Raw genomic sequence first — 18,614 nt, 5'->3', positions numbered from 1 at the left:
TATTGTGACGGGCAGGGAGTGTGAAATAAAAGGGAAGTGATCATGCCAAGTCTCAGGGAAAAAGGATGGTTTAATGGAGAAAGTGCGCAAACCAACAACCCGTGACATGCTACGAATTAAAGATACAATGACCAGCGGTCAACTGGTACAAAGACATATATAGACAAACAGAGGTGTCAATTCCAGATTCAGAAAGTAAAAGTCCTCACCAGGATTTTGCTTAGGCTTCCTGGATTGTGTTGATTCCACAAATTTTACCTGGATTGCACTAATTAAAAAATCTAGCAAGATTGAGCAAAATCCAGGTGAGGACTTTTACTTTCTGAACCTGGTATTGACACCTCTACAAACAAACGACCCTCAGGTGAGACGGATCGCGGGCCCTGCCCACCTGAGGGACGAACACAACAGCAGGACAAATCCCGCTGTACACGGAAGCAACCAGTAGGGGGCTCGCCGTACTGTGACATTTATACTATAGTTTGTTGATTTTTCTCATTACAGAATACAACTGTAATTTTACATAAACCTAATATTCATCTTGTAACTCTTGTGAATTTCAGTTGTAAATCTGATCAACCTGTGACACACCATTTTGTATGTGACTATACTAAAGCCATAGAGCAGGAGTGGCCAACCCGTCAGACACAAAGAGCCACTTTTTTGACTGTGTTATGGCAAAGAGCCACATCATACAGGGACATGTAAATTGTTGACCGGAAGAGGCGAGTGTAAATTAAATTGTTGACCGGGGGGGGTGGCTGGCGAGCGTAGATTGTAGATTGTTGATTGTGGGGGGGGGGGGGGGGGGGGGGGGGTGTAATGAACAAAAAATAAGTATTATATCGCAATCGATCACCAGTAGTTGGCGAATTAGTAACTCGTGTGAGCGTGTGAAGACAGTCAAATGCGTGTTTTCCACTACGCCAGTTTTAAAAGTATTAGCGGCTCGCTAGGCTTGTAAACAAACCACACACCATGAAGATGTAGCAGTGTATCGCCCTCAGAGCTGATGAGGTAACCGGGCCACGGCACAGACCGTTCACAGTGCAGGTGAGCACGCGGACCGGCTGGGGAGCCGCATGAAACCAGGCAAAGAGTTTAGGTTGGCCACTCCTGCCATAGAGTAATTAACGTAATTAATTTAGAGAGAAACTGTTGTAATTCTTTCTCCTCCACACATTTTCTGTCTGGTTTCTGCTGCTCTATCTAGTAATGATTCAGTGGTATCTCTAGTTGTATTATTATTGTACAGTCACCATGCGCACACCTTGCAAAGGCTGCCCAAAGCTACTTTATTAGGTACTCCATGTACAAAGTGCTTCTCTTGAAAACAATGTTCAAAAGTAAACAAATAATATAGCACTGGCTGAAGGACTTTTGCCTGATATTGGAAATATCCTTTTTCTTTATTCTTGAGTTTGTATCTTGTAAATGTCTGAAATGCATGAAATGCTGCTCAATTAAGGCTGTGGTTTGGATTTTGTGTTGCTGCAGGAGGGGCTCCAATGTTTCTCTGACTTTGGACATGTGCACACCAGGCACCACAGAACCATACGGAGCCCTGCTGTCTCCTCGAGAGCAGAGCACACAGGAGTACCTGGAGAAGGCATCTAACGTTCTCACACCTGCACAGCTGCATACACGGGCCCTTGATGATGCTGCACTACAAGCAGAGTTCTATGTGAGATTTTTATGTATTTTAACCAACCATGCACATACTTTTACACACTCACACATGCAATGAATACAGAATGGAGTAAAAGGTCTGTACTGCCTTGCTATCTAAAAGTTTTCAGATCAAGACTAATTTGAGTACTTACATTCAAGTAGAGTATCATCATAAACATATCATAAACATAAACATGTAAACATACGAGTCAAAATCAGTATAATGTGGCTGAGGTGTCCTCAGCATAGTTGTAGAAAAAATTAATTTGTTTTTACTTTTAATAATGTATATAACATTTACTCTGATGTGGAGATGGTCGTTTTGACCAAATTCTGCTTGCTTGACCATTTTATATATATGTATATATATATATATATAATATTAGTGGTGGGAATTTAATGCGTTAATTTCGATTAATTAATTAAAGGAAAATGAACAAAAAAAAAAATTAACGCATTTTAACGCATTTAACGCATGAGACACTTTTGCATCGTGGAATGATTCTCAGTGCACGAGTTCCAGGCAGACAGATTATATGGACGCACAATAAGATTAGCATGATGGAGGTGGCTGAAGAGGCTACGCTGGTGGATGGGAAATTTAAATAAAGAAACTTCCAGATGGAAGTACAAACACAAATAGTGTTATTTGCACTTTATGGAGGAAGGAGTTCGCTTATCACCAGAGCACTTCCACCCTTCGTTACCACCTCAACGCAAAACATGTTGGGGCTAACGCGCAGGTCAGTAATGATAACTTAGCTGCTAAATGTATTCCTAGTACGATAGGGTGACCAAACGTCTGTATTTCCCAGGACATGTCCGTATTTCACATCCTGTCCCGGGCATCCCGGGTTTTTTTTAAGTGAGGAAATGTCCTGATTTTTAAATTACCTTCATTGGACCATTAAGACTGGATTAAACTTTTGCGAGTGACCGAAGCGCGCGACTCCGCACACCTCGCGCGAGCGGCGGAGGCATTTAAACTTGACGCGTCACATTATTTGCAGTTGTTCGCTATCTGTGATCGAAGATAGAGGCTTACAAGGAGCGCTGCAAATTGCGTCAACTGATGCAAGTTACGAACTGCCGTCCAGAAAGACAATGTCGAAGAAAATCCAGCAGCTGTATGATGAGGAAAGGGAAGTAAAACAGGTTATTGTGAAGAGCCAAATGTGGCTTTGACTGGGGATCACTGGACCTCTGTTAGCAACAAGAATTATCTTGGTGTGACAGCTCATATTATAGATGATGAATGGAAGATCCAGTCATTTGCTTTGAGCATGCAGTAGACCACTTCTAGGCACTATGGAGATGCCTATGGAGATGATAAAGAAAAAGTATACCATCTAAAATGGTATTAAAAAACATCATCTGATTTACTTCAATTCTTCTTATTCTTCCAATATCCTGAACAAAACTTCCAAAATAAAACATTTTTGGTCAGAATTTCCAGTGTTCTGAAAACAATTTGCTCCATTTTCTGCACTCATCTATTGGTCTGTGTAGTAGACTGGTGGAAAAATGTTTAAGTTTATGCTTATATTCATTGATTTCATTCATCATTCAAACATAAATTAATATTTATCATGTTAAATACTGAAATGTGATTAAAATGTGATTAATTTCAAATAATTAATTTCAAAGCTTCTGAATAAATTGATTAATTTTTTTGATCACGTCCCACCCCTAATATATATATATATATATATATATATATATATATATATATATATATATATATATATATATATATATATATATATTATATATATATATATATATATATATTTATATATATTTCCCATTCAGTTGCTAAGGGCGGTTGCTAAGCTATACTGAAGAACCAGGTATCCAAGCTGACCCAGAAGCCATGCTGAATGCAGACTTCCATTTGACCCTCTCCCTAATAAGTATGAGATTATAGGCACTACATAGTTTGGTGAAGTACACCATAATGTCCATGGTGACATAGAACACTGTACTTCTTAATGAAGAAAACATTGGCCAAGGGAGGATAGGTGGAGGGGCAGATGTAGTCTTGGGCTACGGCCAGTGTTGGGGAGTAACGAATTACATGTAACGACGTTACGTAATTTAATTACAAAAGTGTAACTGTAATTCGTTACAGTTACAATGAGAAAATATGTAATTCAGTTACTTCTGGAAAAATTAAGAATTATAATTTTAGTTACATTTTTAAAATATAAACAAAAACCTTTGCAAAATATTTAATGATATTTTTATTGCTTTGCGCAATGTCATACGCAAACGTAAATTGTTGACGGGGGGCGAACGTAAAATGGACACAGCGAGAAAAAAGACGGATTTAAAGTGTGCAGAAACAGTCTAAATAGTCGTTTGAACTAACTTAGTGAAAACCCGGACATTAAATGATTTTTTTTTTGCCGGGACCGAATATTAAAAAGAAGGACAAACCAGGACAGCCCGGGAAAACCGGGACAGGTGGCAACCCTAGAAGGCAACCAGTATTGAGGTTGTAAGCGAGCTAACAGCAGGGTATGCTGACCGTCAAACACTGTGGTTTCCACAGTTAGCTACCTGCTGGGCTAGCTACTACCATTCACTTGAATGTGTTTGTCCTTTAGCATGCTAGCTTGATTTACAGGCTAACCAAATTAGCTGTTTAAAGTCCTAAACAGGTATTCGTTGGAATCATACATGACTATTATAGACAATGACAGACGGTATCAAATGAGTATTTATGACTGTTTGGTGTTGGAAAAACGTTTGTCGATGTCTATGACACGACCTAGCCTACCCAATTGGTATCATTTGACCTATCTTAGACCTACCATTCGACAAGCAATACATTTAAATTAAATTTGTATGAAGTAATGAAATGCAGTTTGGTATCTAATCAAGTGCAACACATGCAGATTGTATAGAATGCAGAGATAAAATGCAGTTATTTACAGCTAGTGTAAGTAAAGATGGTTAATAGATACAGTATATACAGAGTAGATAAATTACCTAGGGAAATGCATGTGTGTGTAATGTAGTTATGGCAGTACAATGCACAGGGCAAAGAAAAATATATGACATAAATAAATGTGATAAATACAGATGGAATCATACAGATAATATACAGATTATCCTATACCACTGTAGATAGGGCTATACAGATGTGAATTGAAGAGTAACACTGTACAGATGTTGTGTGGATGGTAAGGTATGGATAGAGGGGAAGGAAAGAATGGTCTTTGGGAAGAGTTCAATAAGATGACCACTGTGGGAAAGAAGTGGTTTCTGAACCTGCTTGTGTTAGTCTGCAAACTGTGAAAATGGTGGAGCCTGGGGGAGGAGCAGAAAAGAGTATGGCCCGATGACAGGAGTCTGATCTTACATGCCTGGTGCAGGCATCTCTTCTTGTGGACCTCCTGTGATTGCCTGTCAGCAATTCCCTCTCAGCTTAGTACTCTTAAGTTTCACACTGTCAGTTTCCAAAAATTAAATGTTGATCAGGGGTCAATACTCATTTAAACCTTAAAGTAATCAAAAAGTAATCCAAAAGTAATTAGTTACATTACTTTTCAAAAGTAATCAGAAAAGTTACACTACAATTACATTTTAAACAAGGTAACTTGTAACTGTAACGAATTACTTTTTTAAAGTAACTTACCCAACACTGGCTACGGCCTCCTTATATTATTGTTCCATGACAATGAAGGAATGACAAGTACTTATGTAGGAAGCTAGGCTGTAAATCTAGCAAAGGAGTGTGGTGTGTGGCCTTTCCTCACAGGACCCCCCTCCAGAGCCCACCTTGATGGGGTGAGCCAGTGTTTGTGCCTCCTCTCCAAGCTCTGTGGCCACCATGGGGTCTGAGTCTACCAGGGCTGGGACAAGGAGAGGGACTCTTGTGTTCACCTTCAACACAAATGATTGTCATGGTGCAGGAGTGCTACTCACCTATGAGGAGTGTTTTCTGTGCTCATCAGTAGTGAGGCTGTGGAGAAGGCAGGATGACCGAACATGGTCATTCCTCCCAGAATACCTGCACAGCCAATACAAGACCCACACGTCCTTCTCTGCTGGGCACTGCCCGCAATACTGTTAATGTTGATCAAATTGAATTTGATCACCTAATCAAGGGGGACTACAAAACAAACAAAAACATTAAACCATTTCTCTCACAACCAACCACATCAAAATGTTAAAGCACTAAGCTTTGGGGAATTTATTCCAACATCTTACACACATAATAAAAAATAAAAATAAAAGAAATTAGAAGCAAAACTCACTGCCACACAAGCAGAAGCAGGTTTTCCTTATAAATTGTAAACATGTTGAAGTAGCACATAACAGCTTTACAAAAATCCAAAGAAAAAACAGCAAGACTTGAAAAGACTCCAGAAATGTCACGGAACATGTAGGCCTGACCCAGGTGGAATATTAAAGCACACAAAAGCATCTGTAGACACCAATCAGGACCAGCTGTTGCATCTCCTCTTTCTACTGAACAGTGTTGATTTGACCCCTTTTGATTTTGATATAATTTAATGAAACTGTAGGCTGCGGTATGGTTCGTCCTTCTTCTTCTTCTTCTTCTGGCAATTCCCGTTTAGGGGTCGCCACAGCAGATCAAACTTCTCCATCTGGCCCTGTCCACTCTCATATCCTCTACCACTACATCCATAAACCTCCTCTTAGGTCTACCTCTCCTCTTGCCTGGAAGTTCCATCCTCAAGACCCTCCTAGCAATATACCTCTCCTCCCTCCTCTGTACATGTCCAAACCATCTCAATCTCTCCTCTCTAACTTTATCAACAAAACATGCTACGTGCTGATCCTTTAATAAACTAATTTCTGATCCTATCCTTCCTCGTCACTCCAAATTAGAATCTCAACATCTTCATCTCAGACATCTCCATCTCCCTCACCTGTCTCTTTGTCAGTGCCACTGTCTCCAGTCCATACAACATAGCAGGTCTCACTACCAGTGTTGCGAATAAGGTAACGTCATCATTTTGTCAGTAACGGGATAATATAATTAGTTACTTTTCCTTTCGTTACAATGCTGTTGATGTTACTGGTCATTAAAAGCGGTGCGTTACTATATATTGATATACTAATGCGAGCGGACCGCTGCCCAGGCTAGTGAGGAGTAACAGATCCCGATAGGTCACAGTTCTCGGTGTAACACCTGTTTAACTTAACAAGTCAGTAAGCATTTGGCTAAGGCAGCGTTATGGTAGCCAATCAGAGCCAGTGTTTTTACACGCGCTCCGAAGCACGCGAGTGACACGACACAAACTGAGAAGAGGCCGAAATGTCGTCAGGTGCAAGCCGAAGAAAACTAGAACTTTCAAGGCGATATAAACATTATTTAAGAAAATACTTGAAGTTCCTGAATGTCTACCAGACTGGGTATTTGATTTATTTAATTAAGAATAGAGGTTTTATTGTTAAGTTTACTTCTGTTGTAAACAAACCAGTTGTCTCAGGTTGAGATAATTTAATTTAATTTCATAGATGTAAATGCACTTTATATAGTGTAACTGTTTACTTTTGCTTTTTTTCCCAAAGATTTTGGGATTTTAAAGGATTTTATCCTGCACTGGTCTGTGGATGTGCAATAAATATCAAAAGTTAAACAGTTTTCTGATCTACTCATTTCAACTGACTGTGAAAACTGCTTTAAAAAAAACTAATTAATTAATTGGCATATAACCTTTTTTTAACTGTAACGCAAATAGTTACTTTCCCTGGTAACGAGTTACTTTTATTATAGAGTAATTCAGTTACTAACTCAGTTACTTTTTTGAACAAGTAGTGAGTAACTATAACTAATTACTTTTTAAAGTAACGTTCCCAACACTGCTCACTACTGTCCTATAGATCTTTCATTTCATTCTAGCCAACAACCTTCTATCACAGATCACCCCAGACACTTTATGCCATCCACCCCACCCTGCCTGCACTCTCTTCTTTACCTCTCTTTCAGTTCCTCCATTACTCTGTATCCTCGACCCTAAGTAGGTAAACTTGTCAACCTTCACCAAATCAACTCCATGTAACTGGACCTGTCCACTGTCTGCCCTCTCATTCACACACATGTACTCTGTTTTACTTCTGCTCACTTTCATTCCCCTGCTCTCCAAAGCATATCTCCAACTTTCCAAGCTCACCTCCACCTGCTCCCTACTCTCACTACAGATCACAATGTCATCAGCAAACATCATAGTCCAAGGGGACTCCTGCCTAACCTCGTCCATCAGTCTGTCCATGAAAATTGTGAACAGGAAGGGACTCAGGGCTGATCCCTGATGTAGTCCTACCCAACTTTAAACCCATCTGTCATTCCTACCGCACATCTCACTGCTGTCACACTGTTCTCATACATATCCTGCACTACCCTCACATACTTTTCTGCTATTCCTGACTTCCTCATACAATACCACAGCTCCTTTCTCTGTACTCTATCATAAGCTTTCTCTAAGTCAACAAACACACAATGTAACTCCTTCTGTCCTTCCCTATACTTCTCCATTAACACTCTCAAAGCAAACATAGCATCTGTGGTGCACTTAGCTGGCATGAAACCATACTGCTGCTCACAGATCTCTACCTCTCCTCTAAGCCTAGCTTCCACTACTCTTTCCCAGATTTTCAGGCTGTGACTGATCAACTTTATTCCCCTGTAATTACTACAGCTCTGAACCTCACCCTTATTCTTGAAAATCGGCATCATTATACTTCGTCTCCACTCCTCAGGCATCTTCTGACCTTCCAAGATTCTGTTAAATAACCCAGTCAAAAACTCCAGTACTGTCTCTCCCAAACATTTCCATGCCTCCACTGGAATATCATCTGGTCCAACTGCCTTACCACACTTCATTCTCTGAATTGCAGCCCTTACTTCCTCCTTGTTCACCTGAGGCACTTCCTGATTCACAACCTCTACCTCATTCTCTTGATTCATCAGTTCCTCAAAATACTCCTTCCACCTTCCCAAGACACTCTCCTCACCAGACAACACATTTCTATCTTTATCCTTTATCATCCTAACCTGCTGCACATCCTGCCCATCACGGTTTCTCTGTCTGGCCAATTTGTACAGATCCTTTTCCCCTTCCTTAGTGTCCAACTTCTCATACAGCTTGCTATATGCCTTCTCTTTAGCTTCTGCCACTGCTCTCTTTGCCTTGCGACACATCTCCTTGTACCTCTGTCTACTTTCTTCATCTCGCTGAAAATCCCAATTCTTTTTAGCCAACCGCTTTCCTCTCAAACTTTCCTGAACTTCCTCATTCCACCACCACGACTCCTTGTCTATCTTCCTCTGTCCTGAGGTCACACCAAGTACCTTCCTAGCCACATCCCTCACTGCATTTGAAGTCTCATCTCAGGTATCCAGAACACCACCACCATTACCCAGTACCTGCCTCACCTCATCCCTGAATTTTACACCACAGTCCTCATCCTTTAACTTCCACCACCTGATCTTAGGTTCCGCTCTCTTCCTTCCTCTTCTTCACCTCCAAAACCATCCTACATATCACCATCCTATGCTGTTTAGCTACGCTCTCCCCGGGTAACACCTTGCAAATCACTAACCTCTTTCAGGTTTTGTCTCCTACAGAGGATGTAGTGCAGCGTTTCTCAACCGGGGTGCCGCGGCACCCTGGGGTGCCGTCTGTCTTCATCGGGGGTGCCGTCAAAATATTCTGATGTGAAATAAAAAACTATAGTTTTTGCATATGACCTGCATATGACCTGCATATGACCAAGGTCAGCACGTGATTACGCAGGTTTCCCACTGACTGTAAGTCACATTTATCTGCTCTCTGTCTTAATAATCACTTTTTTTGTGTTATGTTGGCTGGGAGATGGTAGCAGAGAGTATGTTTTCAGGGTTGCCAACGCTCACGCATTGAGCATGAGACACACGCTTTGATCGTATTCACACGCTCTCACGGCACACTTCCGATATCTCACATCCGAAAAAAAATCTTGTTTATTTATCTGATCCATATCTATGATTCAATGAGTTACTAGTTCGCTCTGGCGCCAACCACCCGCGATCGATAGATTGTGATATAATACTTAATTTGTGTCCATTTTACGTTCACACCCCCCCACCCCCGTCAACAAGTTACTTATGAAATGATTCTTATTCAGTTCCATTAAATATTATATATCATATATACGTAAACATTTATTACCAAGTTATGGAATATTATTCCACACTTTTTAAAAAATTTTAAATTATTTTAAACATAAATAATTTATTTTTTAAATTATTCCTTACCACACTTGATCCAGCCTGGTGGCTAATCTTCATTAATTGCACATTGCACCAGTAAGAGCAGAGTGTGAAGGTTCAATTAGCAGAGTAAGAGCACAGTAGGGCACCATCATCTGTCCTCAAATTACAAAGCTATATGTCTACTCTTGAATTCCATTGTTTTTATTGGACTGGAATGAGTTGGTGACTTTGAATGACAGCTTTTCTCACCTCTGCCAGGCAAGGTGAAAGAGGGAGTGGTAGTGGACCAACCAAGAAGCCTAGACAGCGACACGCTGACGCCTTTGAAGTTATTTAAAGCTGTTCTAAACAATAATTCACTCGAAGCTGAAAATATTAACAGCTCACTTGCCATGATTTGTGAATGTGGGTTGTAAACATGCTAACCTAAGGTAGGCTAAGTTACCAGAACACATGCAATTGACTGTGTGGCGAAACTGAAGCAGTCGTGGATTATTTTGTTAGTTGATATTTTGATAGCATATACTTTTGGACAACATAGAAAAGAAAAGGCTTAATTTGGCTGGAGTTTATGTCGAGGTGTTTGGGTATAGCTTTACACCGGAAGTTAGCATGAACAACAGCTACAAAGATCTACGAAGGAATCATTTGTGTTTGTGAGTACAAATAAATAATTGTGCATATGAGAATTCATTGTAAATATCACCTAAATATTAGATGATAAACAGTATTAGAACATTTAAGTACTGTAGTAGTCCCCAGTATCGTTTAGGGTCTTAGCTAGCATGGTTAGCTTAGCTAGCCTCTTGGACTCTTGGACCTATCTCTTGGCCTATTATTAACATAACATTCATTTTATGTTATATTATCACTTCATTTGGAATTTTCTAATCTTTCTGTCCAACGTTGTTTTAGCAAAAAAAAATTGTTGCATGCTCTTGATGATGGGCCAGTGTCTTGGATCAGGGTGTGTCACATTTGGACAAGGCTGTGGTACTATGTGTTCAATATTTTTTATTTTATTGGGTCAGACAAAAAGTAATCAAAAAGCCCCTATAGAATTTAGAAATAACAGGACCCAGATACCCTTGCTCGAATCTGGGTTGCCAGGGCCTCACCCTGGAGCTAGACCTGGGGGAGGGGGTCCTTGGCGAGTGCCTTGTGGCCATGTTTCTACCTATGGGGCACAGCCCGAAGGAGACACGTGGGTTCACTCATAGTACTAGGGGTTCAGTGCTTTGTGGATTGGGCAGTGATCGAAAGCAAGGGCCATGTCGTACCAATCCTCGGGTACTGAAGCTGCCTCTTGGGACATGGAATGTAACCTCTCTGGTTGAGAAGGAGCCTGAGCTGTTGTGTGAGGCTGAGAGAGATCAACTAGATATAGTTGGGCTCACCTCAACACACAGTTTGGGTTCTGGAACCATTTCTCTCTCGAGAGAGGCTGGACTTTATTCTTTTCTGGAGTTGCCCAGGGTGAAAGACAGATGGCTGGAGTGGGCTTACTTATAACTCCCTGGCTCGCTTCCTGTGTGTTGGGGTTTTCCCTGGTAAACAAGAGGGTTACATCCCTGTGCCTTTGGGTTGGGGAACGGGCTCTGACTGTTGGTTGTGCTTATGCACCAAATGGCAGTTCAGAGACAGGCAGATCGTTGTTGCAGCTGCAGTATTGCTGACGCTTTACCGGTGGTGAAGAGGGAGCTGAGCCAAAAGGCAAAGCTCTTGCTTTACTGGTCAATCTACTTTCCGACTCTTACTTATGGTCACAAGCTCTGGGTAGTGACCGAAAGAATAAGATCACAAATACAAGTGGCTGAAATTAATTTTCTCTGCAGGGTGTCTGGGCTCTGCCTTAGAGATAAGGTACGGAGCATGGTCATCCGAGCATGGTCATCCTCATGGAGTAGAGTCGCTGGTCCTCCAGAGGAGCAAGTTGAGGTGGTACGGGCATTTGGTGCAGATGCCACTTGGGCGCATCCCAAGGGAGGTGCTCCAGGCATGTTCAACTGGGAGGAGGCCTGGGGAAGACCCAGGACATGCTGGAGAGATTATATCTCTCGGCTGTTCTAGGAATGCCTCTGTGTCCCCCCAGAAGAGCTAGAAGAGGTGACTGTGCAGAGGGAAACCTGGGCTTCTTTGCTGAGGCTACTGCCCCCGCAACCCATACCGGGTAAGCGGATAAGAAAGTATACTAGTACAAGAGGCTCAAAAATGTCTCAAAATGGACTGAAAATGGCTTCTGCACAAACGTGTGGTCTTCTAAGGTTTAGATGGTTTAAATGACTTGTGGCGCCTCTCCATATATGCTTTTTGTTTGTTGATGAGTGTTGATGAATTTCATAGTTTTTATCCTTATATGTAGTTTTTATTTAGTTACCGTAATTTTTATCATGAAGAAAAAATTGTTGATGAAAACTATGACAAAAATAGGTCATTGACGATATTAACATGCTGGATGGAAGAAACATGTCCAGAAGTAATCTAAATGGAAGGTCCATTCAGGGACTTTGCCTTCTCACAGCATGCCAGCTCAACTTGAAGGTCACTCTCAGTCCCTCCATTGCTTGCCAACTGCCACTATTTCCAATTGCCATCAGCGCACAGGAGCTCTATTTGATTCTAATAGAGCTTGTCTGCTGTCCGGTAATCACTTCCCCACCAGTCCACTGGCAACTGATCGTGCACACTTGCAAGCTAAGTGCCTCTGGTGAACATAGCTCACTCGCTGTACTACATTCATTCGCATTCCATGACATTTTGGGTGTGCAGGTCAGAGAACAAGGTGCAAGTGCCAGGAACTACAAGGTATATTAATAAACCACTGGAAGCAAATTTTGCCACTTTAGGCAAAACATGGTCCCTCTAAAAATGGTAGCAAGCAACAAACAAAGGTCTCTTTTGTAACATGTAAATGGGGACAATGTCTTTGGCCTGAATAAAGCATTTGTTGTTTGCTTCAACATTTTATGAAATTTATTGGTAAATCTCTCATCTAAATGACTTTGTTTTTATTCTTGTTTGAATAGGAAACACCAATGAACTTTGTTGACCCAAAGGAATACAACATACCAGGTGTGGTGAGAAAGAATCGTTACAAAACCATACTACCAAGTGAGTATTCCTAAGAGTACATGATGTAATCCTTTTAAAAAATATTTGAAACCATAAATAGCACTCTGTGTTATTGGAGTGCTACAGTGTTATAGGAACTGAATTTGAGACACTTCCCAAGGTGATCCTCTAGGTTTGCCAAACCAATGAGAAAAAACTGATTAAAATTAGACTAGGTATTCCACATATCCAGGGTGGTGAACATGTAAGCTCCATGCAGTTTCTCCAGTGCCACTGGCATCAAAGGCAGGAGGTAATGAAACGTCTCAGTAACTTCAAAGTCAAATTTATTTATGTAGCGCCCCTATCCCTTTAAACTGAAAGATTATGGGTGAAACCAGCAATGTAGATGGGGCGCTGGGTTCGACAGGTTTCATCTGTTACAGCGGCTTCCTTCTAATACTTACTTTACGATACGTTACATGTATATCCCCCCTAGAGACTGATTAAGTAGACCACTAGACCACAGTAGGGGTGCAATTTATACTCGTTATGACAGGTTAAATTTACTCAATTGGCTCACGTTTATAGATCACACCTCAGTAGGGTTGCCACCTAGGTCAGACAAAAAACAAGGACACTGTCATACTGACACAGGGTGGCGAGTGTAATCTGTTGTCACATATTCACATCTGTGGACACAGCGAGAAAAAAAACAGATTTAAAGTGTGCAGAAACAGTCTGAATCATGGTTTGAACTAACTAGTTTTTTTGCCGGGACCGGGACAAACCGGGACAGCCCGGGAAAAACCGGGACAGTCCCGGGAAAACCGGGACAGGTGGCAACACTACACCTCAGATTGTGATTAATTCAACAATTGATCAAATTCACAGTGAACACTTAGAACACACTCATTAATTGCTAATCTATTACCACTATAAACAGATCCCTTTTCCACTCATGGTGCAGACCTGTTCGGTGCTCTGGAGTGGCATGGTCACAAACCAATAATTAACACTGGCCACTTCACCTCGGGAGGGCAAAATAAAATTTTAAGTAAAAGGGTCTAACAATGAAGGGTGGGTTTCCTTTTGAGTCTTGGTCCTTCCAAGGTTTCTCCCTAATCCCCACCATCATAGGGAGTTTTTCCCTGCCACTGCTACCTCTGGCTTGCTCATTAGGGATCTGGACACATACAATTGTAAAGCTGCTTTGTGACTATATAAATACATTTGACTTGACTATTTCTGCATATACACTGATGTATCTTACTTATATTTGTAAACAGCTGACTCACTACCTTCCACCATTTTTTCTCTTCTCCGAAAGCCTCCATTTGAATTAAGGGATAGGACAGTGTGCTGCAATCGCATATTTCAAAATGGCGCCCGATTCAGTAAGCCATCCGGTTAACACTAAACAAGGTGTACATATAGCAAAATGATCATTCAGGACTCAAACTGAAGTAGACAGTTGGGCCAACATACTGATTCACCTCAAAGCTTATATTTCCATAATTATTATATTTATTATAGATTAAATAATCTAATTTGACAGCCTCTAATACAGAAGAAAATGTCAAAAATCCAGTTTTGACTTTGGGGATGTACAGTGTTTATATGTAGAAGTGGAACTTATCATCTCTGATAATAATCTCTGATAATCGAGCACTTTTAATGCAAGTATTAGAGTTACACAACACTGTGCATTAAATGTCTCAAGGAATGTCCATAGTACCACACCCTTTGCCCCCTGATCCGGGTAAGGGTAGCTAGGTCCTCTTATTTCTGAATTCCATAGGGGTTTTTGGATTACTCTTTGTCTGGCCCATCACCTAGGACCAATTTGCCTTGGGAGACCCTACCAGGAGCATTGACCCAGACAACCTAGCTCCTATGATCATGTAGGCACGCAAAGTCCTCTACCACGATAAGGTGACAAAAGCCTTTTCTTTTCTATGATGTCCAAAAGTATATGCAATCAAAACATCAATGCTTCAGGTTCGCCAAACAGAGTCAATTGCGTGTGTTCTGGAAAGCTTAGCTTATCTTAGCTTAGCCTACCTTAGGTTAGCATGTTTACAACCCAGATGGCTTGTTGTTTTGCGCATGTCCTTGTCAAAGACAAACATTCACGAATCATGGCAAGTGAGGTGTTAACCTTTTCATTTTTGAGTGAACTGTTGTGTAGAACATCTTTCAGTCATTTTGAAGGTATTAGGTTGTCGCAGTTAAGGCTTCTTGGTTGGCCCACTACCCCTCTCACTTTCAAACCTCACCAGGCAGAGGTGGGAAAAGCTGTCATTCAAAGTCACCAGCTCACTCTGGTCCAATGAAAATGACTGGATTCCAGAGTAGACATGTGTAGCTTTGCAATTCGTGGACAGATAACGTAACACAATGCTGTGATGTTGCTGATAGGTTGAGAATTGTTTGTTGTTCTCAGCAATGAAGTAAGCAAGCAATTAAAGGTATTCACCAACATTTTCTCTACTGTTTTAGAGTGTGATATTGAAGCTTTGTTAGTAAATGAATTTTAGGTGACAAAACATTGTCATCTTGCATCATAAACTTGCCTTTCAAATGATAATTTAAAGAGACCCACATGGTCTATGTGTTTTCAACAACAAATTCAAAGCTGGATTTCTCACGATTGGCTGTATGTAGACAGCTACAGTAGTACAGTACACTCTGTAGACAGAGTTGCAAAGAAATTACTTACTCAAAAATTTTGGATATAAGACCAGGTTTTTTAATTAGCGGGCTTGATGACTGCAAGTTTAAATGAACTGGAAATGTAGCCCAGGCTCAGAGAATTGTTAATTATAGTAAGCAAAGGTTCTACATTGCTGTGCAGTAATTATTTCAGTAGATGGGTGGGTACGGCATCTAGTATGCATGTGGAGGGCTTGGCAGATTTTACCAATGAAATAAGCTCCTCACGACCAGGGAAAAGGACTCCAAAAGAGTCAAATTTTATCAATCTTATCATTAAAGAACTTCATAAAATTGTTACTGCTGCACTCTACTGGGATTAGTGATTTGATTTGTTCATAACTCCTCGTTAGGCTAGAAACTTTTAAATAGAAGTCTTGAATTGTAATGTTTTTCTATTAAAGCCAATAATATTTTGCTGTATGGATAATCAATAACTTAGAATTTCGCCATTTACGTTCAGGATTTGCGTGGCTCATTTGAGACTTCCCGTATGCTTGTTGTACCAAGGCTCTAATGTGGTCATGTGAGCACCACAGTAATCACTAGTGTGTATGTGTGTTCCAACTGCACAGATAGGTAAATGTGGAGGACAAATTTTGATTGGTGAATCAGTGAATCTGAAGTTACATATAGTTCGTTAAAAACTAATGTCCGAAGCAAACAATATGTAAAATGCACGTAGAATTATAGATAGCAATCTACAAAACGGCATAAATCTACATCGAGCAGGCAAAGCTGCATTTTCAACTTTTTTTGGATATGTTTTACAAATTTTGGATAGGTTTTACAGTTGCCGCATACACCTAGGATCATTAAGTAGCAAGTTGACTAATTTACCTTAACAAGCTAGAAAATGTTATAGGTATGGCACTCCACTTTATCAAAATGAAATTATGCTGATATGTCAGAGTAGTACAGCGGCTAGGTAACAAGGTAGATATAGATTTGTGCAGTAGATTTATGCAGTGTTTTGGAATGCTGATTCTGATTCAGATGCATAAGGGGCATATTGAAACCAGAGTGACAAAGAGACTATGAATGTTGTTCAAGTCTGATACAGAAAATTAAAAACCAAAAAATGAATAACTGAGAATTTGAAATAAACCATTTTCATGTGATTCACGTGTATTGATGTTGATTTTTTTTTGTGAAATTTTTGACAAAATTGTGAAAAAATTTAAGTGGCTGGAGTCTTTCTTCCACCAGTCACAGTGCAGGATTTTCATCACGTTTTGCACCTCTAAAGCTCTGATCCTGGAATCAGCCCTGATTCAGAACATGGATCTAAAGCACAGGTCACGAATAGGTGGACCCTATTGATGTCTCAAAATGATTGTCTCATGCGGACCCGAAACTGATACCAAAACAGAAACGACATTGTAAAATCTGTAGTAGGCTGTAGTAGCATGTAGTAGGCTGTTTCAGTACTCTTCCTTCCAGCCTCTTCATTTTTTTTCTCCCAACTATATCGAATTCGAAATTCATGGGAGACGTACCATGGCGTGAACTGAACAGTAAAGTTTGTGTACTGTTACACTCCTAATTAGATCTTCCCTATATGGGAGAATATATATCTGCATATGTTCTTAAAAAAGACAAGTTCTGTTCTTAACAATGCTCATCAATGTTTGTTTCAGACACACACAGTAGAGTTTGCCTTCAAACAACAGATGATGACGACTTTCTCAGCACCTACATCAATGCTAACTATTTGAAGGTAAGTAGATTGGAAATTAATGTCAGATTTTGTTGTGGATTGTAACGTGTGAGGGGTTGAGGACGCCGATATGAGTGTTCATCATGCAAACATGGTTTATTTATGACAATAACGAGCCGTGCTCAATAGCGTGGCAGAAGCACATATAACATAATTGAGACTCACAAAGACAAGTACAGGACAAAACTAACATTCACAATATATACATAACACCTAACAAGTACCGTGTGCAGCACATTATATTAATGAGAAGCATCACACACAACCAAACCCACAGACAGTACATATTTAGACAAGTACTACACCTACACACGCCCAAAGGGAGAGGTCCGGGGCTGTAACGTGACAAGGATATTCAGAGTTCAGATTTCTAGTTTAAAAAGCTTCCTATGTTATGATACTACATCAAAATATTAATTTCAGATGGCACAAACAAAATTCTTTCATTCCAGTAAATTCATCTTTGTTCAAGCTGAAACCCAATCAAAAATTTTGCTGATGGCTTACATCTGTGACCAGACACGTACATTTAATTGTACAAAACAAGATTGTTTGTTAATAAAAAAAAATACAACTTAATGTTTCAGTTGTATTTGCATTTGTGAGCCACTATATTTAATATTTTTCAAAGGAGTAAAACTTCTGATAGCTTTACACAAATTCTGCAAGTTTTGCTAAATTGAAGTCTGCAGTTTAAGCAAACGTTGTTACTACAAATATTTGTATAAAATATCAAAATTTTGCAATGGATAACATTTAAAATAGTGTTGTGTCATTCGCGAATGATTTGTTCAAATAAACAAATCACTTCCTCAGCTGATTCGTTCCTTTTTCAGTTCAGTAGTTGAGCTCAGCAGCGACCATGTAGGCCGGCAGACGAACTGCTGTGTGGTCTGTGAATCACCGAATCACCCGCAAATCTGGAGGCGGAGAAATTCATTGGGGAACTGAGCTTGCTCAGTGATTCGTTCACTGTACTGAAAGCTCTCGTTCATTCTCTGATTCGTTCACTGAACTGAGGGCTCTCGTTCACTCTCTGATTCTTTCATGAACTGAGGGCTCTCGTTCATTCTATGATTTGTTCACTGAACATACTGTCACCCAGAGAAATGTTGCTAAGGATGTGATTCATGTTTGTGCTGCCACTCATTCACATTTTCTTTTTGATTGTACATTTAAGTTGATATTTTCTTCTGAATGTACAGTTTTTATATTAATGTTGCT

The 18,614-nt window shown here is 40.2% G+C and overlaps 1 protein-coding gene across 4 annotated transcripts in view; it reads left to right on the top strand.

The window, feature by feature from the left end:
- Nucleotides 1-18,614, top strand: part of ptpn5 (protein tyrosine phosphatase non-receptor type 5) — a 182,497-nt gene that overhangs the window by 131,982 nt on the left and 31,901 nt on the right. For all 4 annotated transcript variants that reach the window (XR_013131009.1, XM_077006761.1, XM_077006961.1 and 1 more), the window contains 3 exons: nt 1,498-1,684; nt 12,931-13,015; nt 17,311-17,390. Coding sequence is in view for 3 of the 4 variants with exons in the window: in XM_077006761.1 (XP_076862876.1) it covers nt 1,498-1,684; nt 12,931-13,015; nt 17,311-17,390 (352 nt within the window). In the remaining variant the exon portion in view is untranslated. The remainder of the gene's footprint in view (nt 1-1,497; nt 1,685-12,930; nt 13,016-17,310; nt 17,391-18,614) is intronic.

This window comes from Brachyhypopomus gauderio, chromosome 1 (genome assembly GCF_052324685.1).
Source record: "Brachyhypopomus gauderio isolate BG-103 chromosome 1, BGAUD_0.2, whole genome shotgun sequence".
Taxonomy (NCBI): Eukaryota; Metazoa; Chordata; class Actinopteri; order Gymnotiformes; family Hypopomidae; genus Brachyhypopomus; species Brachyhypopomus gauderio.
This window is presented reverse-complemented; position numbering and strand designations above follow the sequence as displayed.